The following is a 17,068-nucleotide window of genomic DNA, read 5'->3' on the forward strand; positions in this document are numbered from 1 at the left end:
CTGGTCTTATCTTCAAAACATAATCAAAATGTGCTATTTGCCTCTAAAAATGATATGGGATACTGTTGCTAATGGAGGACGCTACCAGATTTTGGATTCTGTAAACTTCTATTTAAGCTTTCCTTCTCTGAACTGGAATAATGTTACTCCTCTCGTTGTTTCTTTGGGTTTTTTTTAGTTGTATTTCACTTTCCCACTTGTGCCTCAGTATTAACTGGATTTCAACTGAGCCACAACAGGGTTAGGAAGGCTTTTTTTTTGTTTGTTTTTGGAGTGCCGCAGTACTGCTGCAAAAATTCTCAGTCCTTTATGGTAATATCATCTTTTATTAAAGGTGCCTGACGTTTTCTATTAAGAACTTCTATTTTCACTTGCTACTAATATTGCCAAATTCTAACAGTCTAACACATTCCATGCCAGATGTCTCCCTCAGGCTGAATCTTTAAGAACTTAAGCGTGTTTTGAGAACAATGAGAAAAGTTGTTTTGCGCAGATAAAAAAAAAAAAATTAAATCTGGTAACCTCTTACAAGACTGCAGCTCCCCATTCCTTTCACCAGAAACTTTTAACTCTTCCAGGTGGAAGTTGCACTGGTAAGATACTTTACAAACTCTTACTTAGATATGTGCAAAGTTGTGTATATATTCAGAGGGCTGAGAATACAATTGCTAGTTGCAGAGAGCATCTTCCATTCTGGAGTGAACATGATTGCTGCTGTGAGCCTTGCTGGTCAATGTCCAAGGAATGGAACTGGAACAGAAAGCATGTGAGGCTTTCTCTCCTGCCTTTGAAGTGTGCCCTCTGAGCACATTCAGCAAAGGAAGAAAGCTACAAACACCTTCCAAGACTTCAAGATTGTTTAGTCGTGATTCAAAAAGCAAGGAGATCATAAAACTGGGTGTGTCTGTGCAACCTTAATTCAGGTTTCTATAAGCATATACCTCATGAGAATCTTATTGGAAGAAAAATGTAACCTTTTTTCAGTTAGTCTTTTATTTAGTGCACAGAACATTACTTGATAATGAGACCATTCATTGTTTTATTCCTGTTTAATGAGAAAACACCCACGTACCTGTCTCATTGGTCCATATTACAGTCCTGCTCTGGCAACAAAAGGGCTGTTTTAAATTCATCTGTCTAATTGGCTGCAGATGACAAGTGGCCCTGCATAACTGCTCTGTAGTGGCTACCCAGATGCAGATTCTTACCCTGCAGTAACACAAGACATTAGCCCTTGAGGAGAGCCTGCATGTAAGCTGTTACTATAGAGCAGATGACATACAGGAGCTTCTTATCTGTGGTAACTTGAGAGACACAGAAAATAGTAGGTCCTGTTTCAATAGAGTTAAATATGAGATGAGCTATTTTAAAGACTTGCCGTAATGCAAAGCTTTGGGCAGTAGAAGGATTAGAGGAATTTGTCTTTACCTCACTGGAAATAATACAAAACCAGCAAGAAACTAGGGATTCTACCAGAGCTGAAAGAAGATAAATACTTTATACTTACAGTAAAGGAGAAGGAATAGCTCCTTTTTACAAGTAGGGAGAGATTAATGGAGCTGGAAAATGGTGTCCTATAGTCTCACCCAAAGAGGTAGAATCTTTGCCCCAGGCATACAATTTTTATAATGTCTGTGGGCTGCTTTTCTATCTCTTCTGCCAGTTGAGTGTATTTAACCTGTAGTGCAGCTCTGAATTGTAATTTCTCAAATTTCTCAAAAGAATAAGATGACTAAACTTAATATTGATTTCACTTTTCTGATCATAGCAAATGATTACTAGACTGCATTATTAGATTAGCTACTGTGTAAATGGTGCAATTTGCTCAGTTTTCTCTCTGGTAGGGTTGCTGTGTTTTCCTTTCAGTATTCAGTATTACTCATTGATAAGGAGAGGTTTGCAATGCTTAATGACTTCTGTTAATTGCTGCTTTTGAAACAGTTGATAGACTTTAGCAGTACATAAAACATTGTATTTTAATGCTCATTTTAATTGATTGACTTTTAATACCACGTGCCTTATGTTTGTGCAGTTACCTTGCCAAATTTTTATTTTCAAAGAATGGAAGAAATTGGTTTGACCAGAGTTTGTCTGACTTGCTGTTGACAAGTCCATAATCATAGTTGTGTTAGAGCTTTATGTGTTCCTTAGGCCTGTAGAGTTTTGAAGAGTAATAATCTTTCTTCTCGGTTTGAGGAACTACAGTGTTGTTCCCCTAACATCATAAAAGATGAGAGATACTGAGCATTTACACAGAGGACCTACTGTTCTCTTATGGTTGAGACTAATGGTGTGAGTTGTTTTAACTATGCTCAAGCCTTGTTGCCATTATCTTGAGGTGGAAAGCCCATTCACTATTTGAAGTAAGAACTAAATGATGAAAGAGATGGTGGTGTAGAAAACGAGTTATTTCTGGCTCTGCTTATGGATTGAGCATGTCTGCACGGATTAATTTTCAGGATGTTAGGATTATCTGGCTTCCCTGTCTCAGTAGCTCCACTTGTAAAGGGTCCTGTGTCTGCTCCTTTACCTCATTTGTGCCAGAAATATCAGACGTTGGTGGCAATTGATACTTGCTGTATGTCTTCCAGCTAAATGCACTGTGATTGCAGTGTAGTCTCCTTTTCAAACTCAAAAATTCATTGCAAAGTAAAACAAATATTTATCAAACATTTAGCAAAATTTCAGAAGTTTTTTTTAAGCAGTTAAGTACACATAAAAGCCACAATTTTTGCATTCACACTTGTAGTGCAGTGCAAGTGAGTGCAAAGTATTTTTCTATATTGCAAAAGACACCTTATTCATCATAGAGAACACTTCTTCCCTCCTCCTTTCCCAAAAAAACACATTACATGAAACTCAGAAATAACTATTGGAAAAATGGAGGGATAGGAGGGTCAAAAGCTGTTGCATTTTAAGAGTTGGAAAGTAGATTACCTCTTTAATTCAATACACCTAATCATCACATTAGAGGCTGTGTAATTAAAAAGAAAGACGAAAAGGTGCTGACTGAAATGCCACCAGAGACTGGGAGGGAGGAAGTAGCAGCAAGTCACTGGTAAAAATGTCAGGATTAGTGGTCTAAAGTCAGAGTTAAGCTGTATTAGTGATAAGGAGTTCTAGTCCTAGGAGTGTAAAAGAATAAAAAAAAAAAACAAACCACACCTAGCAAAAAGGCTTTCATGTTTTACTGTTCAAATTCTGGTAATACCTACTCACATAACTCCTTCTCCTCACCCCACACTTGAGCTTTTACTTTGCATGGTACCATGAATAAAAAAAAAAAAAAAAACCACACCTAGCAAAAAGGCTTTCATGTTTTACTGTTCAAATTCTGGTAATACCTACTCACATAACTCCTTCTCCTCACCCCACACTTGAGCTTTTACTTTGCATGGTACCATGACCTCTTACAGTTAAAAAATAACTAATTCAAGCTGTGGTTTTGCTCTATAAAATTTCTCAAAGCTAGTTTCGTTTAACTTAACCACATTTATCTCCGAGACTGAATATGCCTGAAGTTTACTGCAACATGAGATCAGTCCTGTGTACATCCTCTGCCAGCTGCATTCTGATGAAAAGTTTACAGCTTAAAATGTATTAAGCCAATTTGACTAGAAGTAGCCTGAAATTGTTATATGGACATATGCTCTCATCCTTGCTGTGCAAAGCAACTGCACTTGTATTTTACTTTAGACTTCTTGTAATCTGTTTTGGCTTTTTTTTTCTAAAATATGCCAGGAAAGTTCCGTGGTGAAGTTGAAATTTAGCTGTATTAAGAATAGATTAAATGAGATATTGGACCCATCTGAAACCCTTTCCAGTTCTTTTGGTTTATCATTCCATTATGCAGTCTGGAGATAGCTGACTTTTAGGCTGAAGGGAAAACATTTCTTAAATACTTCTTTGCTAATAATGCTTTTACTAAAATCATTTGAGTTTTTCAATGAGGTAATAAAAAAAAAGAAAAAAACAAAACAACCAAACCTGATCGAAGAACGTAATCACTTTCTTTCCCCTTGTCCTTACGTATTTGTGCTGTCCTATTAAAGAAAATACGGCCGAAGTGTATGCTCCCCTTTCTGATTTTAACTTTCTGGAATACCAGTTTCAATCACTTGTAATTGAAACTAACTGCAGTTAGACTACTGTAGAATGTAAAAGGAAGAGAAGCGGTAGTACTCTTGCTAAAACACAGTACTTAATTGTATCTGTCAAAGATGATAAGGAGGCAAAAAGGCGGTAAACTGAGGTAGTATCTCAAAATTATTGCAGTTAATAGTGGGGGAAGAAGTTTGTCCTCGAGTAAGGCAGCAAGACAGATCTAAAGAAAATCTGTGTTCAATTCCCAATTCTATTTTTCCTGTTTTTCATTTCTACAGTGCTACTGGAGTTACCTAGTAATTTTTGTGCCTTAAACTTAAAGATAATGTTTGCCTAAACTGTCAGTTGTGAGATAAAGGCTATTAACAAGAATTGAGTTATGGTATAGCCTTACAATCTGTGTGTATGTGAAGTGTAGAGTTCTGTAGGGGAACACAAGTTTAGTTAGCTGTTTCTGTATAATATATATATATTAGTCTATTCTTCAAAACCAGACTTCAGTGTGGCTTGCATCAAAATATAAATGTGTCTAGTTTGCTCCAAACATGCATATGGTGTTTCAGCTCTTGCCCGTTAGGAATACAGTACCAGTTCTCAGAAAGAGTTTTCTTTCCTTCATCAGAGGATAGGGTTGTTAAAGTAGGTAGGTCTTGACCCCTGAACTGCAAAGTCTCTTTGACTTAACTCGTGTGAAAGTTAGTCTTGAAAGTCAACTTAGGTAAATAATTCCAGCCCTTCCACTTCAATCTTCTTAGGCTTTTAAATGAACAGAGTTCACTTAAGAGGTTTTTTGGAGCTGATTGATTATTTTTGATTTGCCTTTTAGAAGAGAATGCTAAATTGGGGAAACAAGATTGTGACAACCAAAACCAGGGCCTATTATATTCTGAACTGAGGAAAGAAAAGTCTCTGGGTGGAGGAAGGTGTATTTGGAAGCCTTCTTCCTGATTTTGAGTGAGGACTAACAGCTGTGAGTGGAAAGTGCTTCTAAATACCATGATTACATACCTTCAGTTATGTACATATATTTACTGCTTGCTTACAGTTTAGTTCTGTAACATTGATGCTGAATTACCCCAGTAATGGCTTGTTGTTTTAAACTAGTTTTTATGTGTATATGTATATAGATATGACCTCTACTCTCAAGTCCTCAAATTTCTCAGTGGCTTAGGGGCACAGAAGAGGGAAGAGGAAGGATAGTGTCAACAATCTATCAGTTGCTCCCTGCCTCTACTTCATGTATAATAAATTGTAATGAGCTTGGGGAATTTTGCGAGGTCTAATTTGGTGCCAAGCTCCTTTGCTTAAAGGCACAACCATTGATAGTCTTCAAAGAAGAAATATTGGCTGGAAGTTTGGACTTAGTTTCTTGTGTGCTAGCTGGAGTGGAGGAATGGAAAAACTTGTTAGGAGAGCCTGATACACTGAGGGGAGTATCTGTCTGGTTTGTTTGTAAAGAAAAAAAAGTCCTGCCCTTCTGGCTTCTAGTAAGATTGGATTTCAGGATTAAAAATTCAGTTAAATAAAGTATTTTCAGTCTTTCTGTAGGGGAAAAAGTATTAAATGTTACAAGTATAGGGTAGTATTACCAAAAACATGGCACCGTAGTATGGTGAGTATTTTTTAGACCTCAAAATAAAATTGTATATGAAAAGAATTCCTTTTCTTATTCTAGCAAATGGTCAGCAGAAATCTCGGGTCGAAGTCATGCTATACCTCACATTAAGACATACATGAGACCCTCTCCTGACTTCCGGAAGATTGCATGGTTCTTAGTTACAAGGTAAACAACCAACCATACACCTCTCACTTAAAAAAAAAAAAAATATATATATATAAAGTTCTTGTCAATTGCAGGCCCAGGTGAGTTACTGCCATAATCCTCATAATACTGTAAGTAGTGATATAAATTTTTGTCCATATTTAATGTTTCTTCATTGCATTGCCCCTTTTGGGGCTGCGAGTTGAAATAATTATGTCAGGAACTGTTGGCAACTGCACCAAAATCTTGTTTGAGCTGTAACTACCAATTTCGGGGTTCATCAACTGAAGTGATACATATTTTTAAACCTTGGGTTGAGTTTCTTTAACACATGCTGTATGTGAATGTGCTGGTCTGTACAAAATAGATACAGGTTAAGCCTAAGTTTATTCTTGCACTGCCTTATTGTTACAAAATGTGTAGATACCTAATATTTGGGATCTGACCTTCTGTCAGATTAAGTTGTTTAGCAGTCTAGCTTGAAGTCTAGCTTAATATTTCTATTGTTTGGTTTTTAAAGAAGCCAAAAGAGGGAGCAAGAAATTTCTTGATGTGAGGGGAGAATGTCTTACTGTGAATGAAAAACACAGATATGTTTCAGTTTTGCCAAAACTGATTTTTGTGCAACCCTATATACTATAGATCATGATCTTTGTATCCTTACTCTTAAATACTCAGTTACTTTAATCTTTTTTCTTCTTTATATTCTGGCTCTTTAAATTTTGACTCCCAACTTGATCTACTTCATAGCAGATACTGATGAAGGATCAACTACAACATGGTGCTGAACAGCACATTAAAACAAAAATGCCTCTTCGATAAATACTTGTTTTCATAAATATATCAAAGAACAAAATGCCAGGAGCAAAAGATACTGTTTAACACCTGCAAAAATGCTCTGTACTAAATGCTTTATAATATAACTAGTCATAATTGAGCTAGCCTTTAACCTTCCTAAGTCATCAAATTGAAGCTATTTACCAATACCTGTTTCCTTTCTGAAATGTGCAGAGAAGATTCAAAAGGCTGAATTTGTCTTGTAGATCTGTATGACACAAGTAGGCTTGTATAATTATCCACATGTGTTGTATGAGTACCCTTCTATATATTGTCTCTGCTACTCCCACTGTGCTGTAAAAATAGCAATAAGGAATAACACCCAAATCACTTTTTATGAGAAGACTGTTCTGACTGAAGTGAAGTTCTCCTGCTAGAAGTGCATTGCTACAGCTGTGGTACTTAAGCATTTTCTGCTGTGAAGATTATGCCTCAGTGAAATGCTTTGTTTCTCTTTGCAGTGCCAATCTATCTAAAGCAGCTTGGGGAGCTCTGGAGAAAAATGGTACTCAACTGATGATCCGTTCTTATGAACTTGGAGTCCTTTTCTTGCCTTCAGCATTTGTAAGTTCATAGTTCAAGTACAAATCCTGGGATATGCTGAGAATCTGCAAATATTGATGAATACAAATGTGACTGAATAATCTACTTACTAGGTTCTGTGTTTCCAGGTTAGAAAGCTAATAGCAAGTGGAGTTTACACTTCCTACACAGCAAGTACGGATTTAGTATTGATGTGACTTTTGTCATGTTACTGAAAGGCAATAATATTTTAAAATTGTAACATATACTAAATGTTGCTGGAAAGGATGATCAAATTTCTTCTTTCATGCTTCTTAAAACTAGGCTGTGAGTGCATATTCACATTGAAGTGATGCGTATGGGTTGTAACTTGAAAAACAATTCCTAATGTTGCACTGATTGCTGCTCTTGCTCTTTCCCTGAAATGCATTTGCAAAGCCATGTGACTGTCTCTTCTCAAACTTTCTGCTTTTGAGAACAAGTTCTCAAATGCGTCTTCTAAAATCTCAAATACAAATCTAAGAACATCTTCATAAAAGGCTGTTTAAAAGCTGAAGGATTGTATCTTCCAAACCTATGTGACAGCAGTGACAGTAGAAAAGTTTGACCCAAAATCGCTATTATTCTAGTGTGTGGAGCAGAGGATCGGGAGACACGAAATGTTTTTGTGGTAACTAAGGTCCATCTAGCTTGTAGTCTAGTCTTAGTGCAGTTGTAGCAGATGCCATGGGGATTAGCACAATAAACAGTATGTGTGTGATACCTCTTTAGTATACATTCCCTATGATTTATTTTAAAGGCTTTCCAGGATGAAAATTGTATCCAGACCGCGATGGTTAGTAGCCACAACTTGGCTTATTCTCTTAACACATCAAGTTCCTTATTGAACTATTCTTGCTGGTTTTTAGACCCCTACAGAATCCTGTGGTAGTGAGTCTTGTGAATTAATTATGCATTGTATTGAAGAAAAAAGCTTCCCTTTTTTTTGTTTAGATTTTGTCTTATTTAGATCTATTGCCTGATAGTGGGGAGATGTGAGTTTCTTGTTCCTGTTGTTGTTCCTCCTTCTCTCTGGTGAACCTACTAGTACCTAAATGTTATCAACAGCAGTTAGTCTATGATCTGAAACCATTCAAACTCCTTTCTGTATGAAGTTTCTTCTTTTCCAGAGAAATTCCAAGTTTATCTGAAAAAGCATTTGTACGCTAGAAGTCCTTAGGAATACTTCCTGATGAAGAATACATCTTTCTTAGATAATGTTCACTGATATTCACATAATGTTTCATCATTTCTGTTGATTAGTAATGTACTCCCAAATGAATATTTACTAATATTATGACATTGTAAAAATGTTTACCTACCATAACTGTATAATTGCAGTCTCCTAAGATTGCAATATTAAGATTGATGGTTTCTGGCTGTAGCTAAAGAACTCCTGTATCTCACTCTTGACATTTATTAAGGAGTTTACGTAGTAGTGTGGTCTCTGATACTGTGAACCTTAGAGGCAATCTCAGACATCATTCTCCAGCATGGTTTATGTGGAAGAAAACGTCTAGAGAAAATTAGTTGATCAGAGACTGAAACAAGAAAAGTCCTACAACTTCCTGTAGTAGGAAGCATTGGTTTTGATATGACTGCACTTTTAAAAAAAAAAAAAAAAAATCACTCGCATAAACAACTCAACAGAATAATGAAGCGTTGGGCAAAAAAATTGTACAAAAAGATTTGACATTTAACAGCAACTGACCTCAAGGGATAAAAATAATGTTCTAAAGTTGGCAACTGTATCTCCAGATGCTGCCAAGCAAAGAATTTACGAATGGTACTGCTATGATTGTACTTAGTGGATGAAGTTTTTTGTATGAACATGACTGCACAATCTGGTGATCACTTATTTTACATAATTTGAAAATTCCTGTTCTGACTCTGGCTTTTCCATGTGTTGCTAGTTTTGGAAAACATACTTCAAGTGGGTAGAAAATCAGGAATAATTGAGTTAGTCTTTCTACCAAGAGTTGACCATACCTGTTTCAGATCTGAGCAATCTGCAAAATTTTCATTTTAAAAAAAACAAACCAAAACAAAAAAAAAACAACAAAAACCCCCAAACCACCACCAAACAAACAAACAAAAAAATCTCTGACAATGTTTGGCTTGCATTCCATCCTGAATCTTACACTCTACACAGGATTTCTTGCATGTGGAGCACGGGAGGGGGAATCACCAGAATATTTTTCAGAGGGACAAAACTTATGTAAAAAGATCTTGGAATTTTCTTCCCCATGCCTAAAATTGTAAGTCTTACTGCCTTTGATCTCATTCTTGTGACTTTTACTATAACTAACTCTGTTTCATTCTAAAATGAGACTTCATTTTGATGAACAGAATTATTTGTTCAGGATCATTTAATTTATTAGAAATATAAAAGATTCTGAAGCACTCAAACTTTACCTTCTTTGCAGGCTAGTTAGACCTTTCTGCTATGAATGATTTTTTTCATCCTACTGGGTGTTTATTTAGACCAAAATTAGTGGGTTTGTTTCTGCTTGCAATCCAGTCTTAACAGTTGGAATAAAATCCACTTAGCCATTTAAGAGATTGAGAATTATTAAAAATGGAAGTGTATTCTTGTGTTGCATCAAAATAACTGGTGTTTAAATGCAGTGTCTAAGCTAAGTTTACTGATGATTAAAAACACATTGGACACTTATTAAGCATCTGCTCCAGCCTTTAGCAGAGGCCTGCAGGCCTGTTTACACAAGAAAATTTAGAGATAGATTCTGCTATAAATCCAATATGAGTATTCTACTAGTAATGACAACTGTAAAGAATGGTTTTGCAACTGTAAAGAATGGTTTTGGTAAATACTCTTAGGTAAACAGTTCCTAATGAAGCTCAAGCCTTGTGGTCATCAGGGTGAGAGGCAAAAAAGACATTGTTTGGGTCTGCTGTCATGAGAGAGAAGGCTTCACTGAAACGCTGCAAAAATTTGACCTCTTCTCTCCCTTCTTTGCCAAACCTCCGTTTAGGGACCAGAGATAATTCTGCTTGGTGTAGGAAGGGGGCTGCATTGCTTTGAATCTTAAAGGTTTTTCAGCAATTTTTGCTGCATTCTACATTCATATGCACCCTCTAAATTTGTTTATGAAATGAACCCCAGAGAACACTTGGTTTTTAAATGTGTAAGAGTCCTTGACTTCTGGCATTCTGTTTTTTCCTTTTGATCAGCCTTTTGGAAAAGGCAGTCAGGGTGTTCCTCTTCCAATCCCCACTATGTTCAGGAAAAGATCAAATTCACCTATTGCTATATAGCTCTATGTTATTTTGACATTAGTTGAAGCAGCAAGCAGTGTGAAAACTTACTGCAGTGCAGAAGAGTCACTGCTGAAAATTTTGACCATTAAGTAAGGGGATGAAAAAAGTTTATTTTGTTTTTAATGTTTGCAGTAGCAAAAAGGAGGGGAGTATTAATACATTTCATACACCGGGAGCAAGAACTGTAATCTTGTATAGTATGCCTGCAAGGTAATATCAGAGTAATTAGAGAAGTAGGATTTGTCAGCTGCCAATCTACTCCATTGCTCCCTGCTCTGATTGTTGTGACTGTCTATTAGAAAAAGATTTCAGGCTTTAATAGTGTTACTGTGCTGCCTTGTCTAACACCTGTATAACTGTCAACCTTACAGCAATAATGAAGTTCTAGTTCATCTTGGGATTGTCCACCTTGTCTCTTATTAAGAAAAAATTGTCGTGAAAAATACAGTTTCTGTGCTGCTTTATGATTTTTCTAAAGTTGAAAATAAACACAACTTATATTTAATATAGTCAGTGTCAAATGCAAAAGCTAGGGGCCAGTATTTTCAAAACTGAACTTTTACACTTCTATAAGCATGTTAGGGGTACAAGTAAGTAAGCTGCATTGCAGGGGGGTGGGGTGTGGAGTGGGGTGGTTTGGGAACCCAGTGGCTTTTCAGAGAGTGCAGAAACATACATATCGGGGAGATGAGTCACTGCCAACAAGTGAATAAAGTACTGCTGAAAACAAATTTAACTGTAGGCATCAACGATTTGAATGGCTGTTTTTTATTGCAGTGTAAATTTATCCTTATGATGCATGCATATTGCAATCTTATATCTGAAAACCAAAAATGGCTTAATGCACACAAGATGTTTCTTTCCTGAGAATTGCCAGTTGATGGTTATAGCAATAGAGTTCAGTACAAATCGGCAAAACCGTCCAAGAACTGGAGCTAATACAGAGCCACGGTAAGTATCATGTTATGATTACTGTGCTAGCAGTGTCCACATTAGTTTAAGGCTTCCTCAGGCTGATCTGAACAAGCTGCTATCATTACAGTGGCATGCCTTTCATTAATTAAACAAATTTGTGATGTTTTAGTAGACACCAATGCTTTTGGCAAAGTTTTTCCTTTATGCAGCTTTAGGAGTCAGCATTTCAAGAAGATGGTTCCAAATATCTTTAAATGAGATTTAATTTAGCATCCATAACTTGAGATAACATGCTCTAAGGCTGTGTTTCAGTCTAATGATACTTGGCAGTAGATTTTCTAGTGATAGAATCTGACCCTTGGTATCTCAATCTGTCAAACTCATTCATTTCAAAGGTGTCATTAACCTTTAGAGATGAGAATTTTGTCTATTGGGCCATCCTTTGTCATGAAAGTCTATGGAAATTTTGTAACTATATTCAGTAAAAAGGGCCTTAAGCAGGAATTGAAGTAGTTACTCATTAAAGTAAATTAATCCCATTTCTATACATACAGCAGATCAAAAAACCAAAAGTTACTCATACAATGTGGCCAAGATCTTGATCTCACTGAGTAGTTGTAGGGAGAGTTCAGATTTGCAGAAAGGATGCTGACAATCTTGGGATTGTGGCAATCATTCTTGTTTGATGTTCAAGGCCTCTGTTCCTGAAACCTACAACTGCTGAAGGCTTAGGTCCTCAGCCTAGGAAGAACACATAGTGAAGCTTTGCAATTCAAGATTACGTTCTGGTGACAAGTAGGTTGCTGTACCTGTCTGACTTTGCAGATAAGTCTATTGGAGAATTAACCACCTGATAAGTTAGGTTGGAATCTGGCTTATTTCAAACATGTCAAAGCAATAGATTAGCTTAACATGTAGAACTACATTATCAGTTGGCCCTACCATGATTGTAGCCTGTCCGTGGCTGTCTTCACTCCCTTAATTGTACTGGCACTGGTGCTCAGTGGATTCCTTGTGCTTTAAACCAGGTCAGACTGGTCAAAAACAAATTGCACAAGTTTTCAAAGTGTTGTTCCATGAACCAGCTCAACATGATCAGGTGAGTGCTAATGCAAGGAAGAAGTAAGAAGGGCAAGTTCAAGGGGGCAGAGAGCAGGGAGGTAAGTGTAGGATCACATTGAGATAACCTTCTTTTGGCCTGGTTTTGGAACCAGAGCCTATGGAGAAGGCTGATCAGTGAAGTTTTGGATGAAAATAGGCATAAATGGCTTCTGGACCTGGTTGAGGAAAATGTATTGTGCACTATAAACGGTAGAGCCAAGCCCCCAGATCTTTCTCTTTTTGTCACGCTGGTTACTCTAAAGTAGCCACTGTTGGGGGAGTAGAAGGCTTTACTTTCATCTCAAATCTCTCAGTGGCCAAAAGCAGATGCTTATGGAAAAGTATAATAGGCAGGCATATATGTAGTAGGTTATCCCTGAAGATTTCTTGATTTAGAGGCTATAGCCTCTTCTGTGAACTTCTACTGGTTTTTAAATGCCTATAAGCTTCTAGCATTCACAACCTGCTTTGGCTGAGTTCCACAACTTAATGTCACATGAAGCATGTGACACATTCTGAAAATTAGTTTCATTTGATGGTTTGCCCTTCTTGTATTGAAAGATGCAATAACGATGTGATCCCTATTCACCTTTTCTATACCACTCTTTTCTATAGACCTTCATCTGTTTCTAGGCTGAAGAGTCCTTAGCCTGCTCAGTTGCTCCTAGGGTGGAGGTGGATGGTTCTTGCTGCTTTTCTTTCTTCTGTATCATTTGGGTTGGGAGGGTAGTGAGTGGAGGGACAAAGGTGCACATGAGATGCAGGTATAAATCTGGAGAAACAGATCCAGGTATAAATCTGTGACACAATGATGTTTTCAAGGTTTTCCTCACTCACTGAATCTGTTTGGCCTGCTGTATTTTTTACAAAGTGATATATAATAGGTTAGCCTCTGATCGTTTTTCATTCAGAATTGACAGAAATGTGTACACATGAGAAACATAATTCTAATATATCACACCTCATGATAAAGTTTAGTTTGATTTTTGTCAAATAGCGTAATTAAAATGTATGCAATATAAAGCTGCTTTGTGCAAGTACAGGGCTTTCTCTACAGCCCTCACAACTCTTACTTGTCTTATGTAAATTATAGAAAGCACACAAATATGTGCTCCTATACAGGTGGCTGTACTAAAATCTGTCAATGTGCATGAGATAGTCTTATGTTTGAGTTTAAGACCTCTCAGAACACAACTTAATTGAAGCTCATCTAAAACTTGCAAGAATATGTAACATTTAATACATGTTTTCAAAGAGAATACTTAGTTCTCTTCCTCCCAGTGTCCTAAATGTTGATACTTAATTGTGAAGACTGGCAACCAGAAAAAAACAAGTCACCTGTCAGTAGTCACATGATACGGTGTATATGGGAGCAAAGTGGGAGAGGAACTGCGGCTGTCTTTCCTTTCTTTACTGGGAAGTGCCTTCAGAGACACCTGATAACAAGGAGGTAGTCAGAAAGGCAAATATTAATACTTGCCTTATGTACATGCAGTCATCTGATATTCAAGTTGCAATGCTTAGCTTGTGAATCTATCTTATGTATATGCCCTGCAGTTAACTCTGCATAAAAAGTGCTTCTTTGATAACTTAGTCTGATTGTCAAGACTTCTGTTGGTTCAGTGTGGCTTTAACATACTGTGTGGCAGAGTAGTCTTAGGTGGAGATAATGGAGAACTAGGAATAGACTAACATTTTTAGAAACTGAATTTTTTAAAGTTTGTTTGCAATTAAAAATATACAGAATACAAACTAGATTAAGTGCCTTGAAACATAACTGAGCATTCCTAAGCATCGAGAGGCTCAGTACACTTTAGCTATTGGAATGCTGATTTAATACTGCCAATTTCTGATAGTTCTGTTTCTTCAGGTTGTTTCATGCAGTTTGATCACAAAGTTAATGACGCTTACTCTGGTAGAAGTTAAGACTTAGAAGCATAGAGTCGTTTAGGTTGGAAAAAACCTTTAAAATCATAGAATCCAACTGTTAAAATGTTCCTGGCAGCGGTGGGATTCGAACCCACGCCCCCGAAGAGACTGGAGCCTTAATCCAGCGCCTTAGACCGCTCGGCCACACTACCCTGCTGGACTTGTGTTGCACACACTTAATATTCCTAATCTTAAACACTAGCTCTGCAGTTTGTGCCTTCTATTTTCTGCTGAATACAAATTTGGAAGTGGATTGCTCCTCACTTGCCATCTGTTGACTGCCAGTTTCTGTCTGGTTTTAAAATGCTTCCAGAACTTATGCTTTGAGGTTGGGTCTTGGCCTGGTACTACCCTGCTGGACTTGTGTTGCACACACTTAATATTCCTAATCTTAAACACTAGCTCTGCAGTTTGTGCCTTCTATTTTCTGCTGAATACAAATTTGGAAGTGGATTGCTCCTCACTTGCCATCTGTTGACTGCCAGTTTCTGTCTGGTTTTAAAATGCTTCCAGAACTTATGCTTTGAGGTTGGGTCTTGGCCTGGTATGCTAATGCAGACTCTCAGAAATATGTTGAATGGTTGTTCTCAACATAGCAGCAGCTGTCATCATTTACAGTTTTAGTGTTTAGGGAAAAATGAGCTGATGCTGACATTAGATCACAAGCTTCTCTTGATTAAAAAATAATGTTTATAAAAAAGATGGTGTCCTGTGTTTGAACTGCATTTCCCTTTCTATTTCCCTTTCTATCTCCATTTCTATTTCTCACCTCCTACATCTTCACTCTCACTCGTGTTCAGCTTGCTCTTTCAGCTGCCGGGGATTCCTTTCCAGAGGCTGAAATAAATTACCTCTTTAACATGTAAAACATGTTGAGAGAATCCCATCACCTAACAGTATGGAGTTCTGGGAAGCATGTTGCGGTAATTATTTTGTTTGAAAAATCCTGGAAGTGTCTAATAGAAAGCTTTTTAAATAAATAGTTCTTCCTCACAGCTTCTGTGTCTGGTAAGGTTGTAAGATAAACTGAACTTGACCTGTAAAATTGCATAAAGGCTTGTGGAATACTTAAATCTTCTAAAAGGTCTGTTGAATATGGTACTAGCCAGTCAGCTTTTGGAAATACGAACTCGGAGAAATACAGTAGTTGCTATTAAACTGAGAACTTACCCATGATTGCCTACCTAGTGCTATCAGATGCTACCAATTATATCTAATCAGTCACAGACAACTAACAATAGTATTTCAGATTCTGAAATGCTGTATTTGATGGTGAATACTCACTGGTAATGAGTAAAATACTCTTATAGCTGCCTGTGGGGATGGGTGTATGAGCTGAATCTGGGTTAGCAAGCAGCCAGCCATTATGTGTGTGTGTGTGGTCATCAGAACTGAACTGCTTAAATTTTTGCTGAGTTCAAACAACTGAACCAAGCACCTTCAGTCATAGCTCAACTTAGACCAGAACCAAAATAAAGTAGGCTAAGGTCTTTGACTGTAATGTTAACTTCCAAAGTAATGTAGTACCACCTTCTTCTTTGATTTCTCTAGTTTCAGATGAAGTCTTCTATCCTGTATGAAATAGAGTGGGGGTAGGTAAATAAATACAATGTAGGTAAAACAAGATTTTATATGTGGACTTTAGGATGTTAAACCTTGCTTCTAGTGTTCACTGAACTGCTACAAGATTTTCAGACTTCAGTGGTAAAGATACGCAAGAGACACGTTTTCCAAGCCAAGGAACTTTGGGTTTAGATACCTGAATTTGTCACTGTGGGCTTCTTACAAAAAAAAAAAAGTTCTGATACGGCTGAGTAAAGATCTGTTTTGAATAAATGCGTCACAATGTTGAGGAAGGATTTCATTTTGTATTCTCCTGGCCAGAGCAGCATGGTCACTGTAAAGTTTGTGTGCATCCTTAATTCTTTACTGTGCAAAGTAGTGAGTTTTTAAATAGTTTTGCTGAAGAGCGGGCTTTTTTCTGTTTACTGGTGTGGGATAGTCCCATAATTATCCAGTGGAATAATCGGCTGTCTCCTGTAGGAGTTACTTCAGTAGTATCAAAATACTGTAGTGATATCAGTGTTAATTCCCACTCAAGTAGGGATAGCAATTCTTACCTCTATCTTGTGTGATTTTTTTTTTTTTTAATAGTCTGCAATCTGCGTTGTATTTGGGGCAAAAAAAGTCTGGAAAGCAGAATTTAAAAGCTGTTCTACTTCCTTTTCCTATTCTTCCTCCCAATGCCTACTTTTACAATGTATGATGCTAAGGCACTAATAGAACCCACAACAGCATTTAAAGTTTCATAAGTACAAAAAAAAATGCCTTTCCAACTGAAAAAATGTATCTCAACATTTTAAAATGCATTGCTGTGAGCAGCAGTCAAAGAACAAAATATAGCTGCAGAGGGAAAAATTCTGAAAGAATAGAATATGGCTGAGGAAAACTTACAAGGCAGGCAGAATTTTTTTAGGCAAGATCTTGCTGGTTTGTTTTTTGGAAACAGCAATGAGAGCTGTCAACATCCAGGAAATGCTCAAAACAGACAAAATGTGTGACTTATTTCAATTTCTGTGT

At 37.1% G+C, this 17,068-nt stretch overlaps 1 protein-coding gene and 1 non-coding gene across 2 annotated transcripts in view; one reads left to right on the forward strand and one right to left on the reverse strand.

The window, feature by feature from the left end:
• Positions 1-17,068, forward strand: part of TDP1 (tyrosyl-DNA phosphodiesterase 1) — a 51,891-nt gene that overhangs the window by 18,446 nt on the left and 16,377 nt on the right. The window contains exons 12-13 of the mRNA XM_009280770.1: positions 5,780-5,887; positions 7,165-7,267. Coding sequence (XP_009279045.1) covers positions 5,780-5,887; positions 7,165-7,267 — 211 coding nt within the window. The remainder of the gene's footprint in view (positions 1-5,779; positions 5,888-7,164; positions 7,268-17,068) is intronic.
• TRNAL-AAG lies at positions 14,559-14,640 on the reverse strand. Its single transcript has one exon. It is a non-coding gene; the product is annotated as a tRNA-Leu (tRNA).

The sequence above is a fragment of the Aptenodytes forsteri genome, unplaced genomic scaffold, assembly GCF_000699145.1.
Source record: "Aptenodytes forsteri isolate BGI_AS27 unplaced genomic scaffold, ASM69914v1 Scaffold193, whole genome shotgun sequence".
Classification (NCBI taxonomy): domain Eukaryota; kingdom Metazoa; phylum Chordata; class Aves; order Sphenisciformes; family Spheniscidae; genus Aptenodytes; species Aptenodytes forsteri.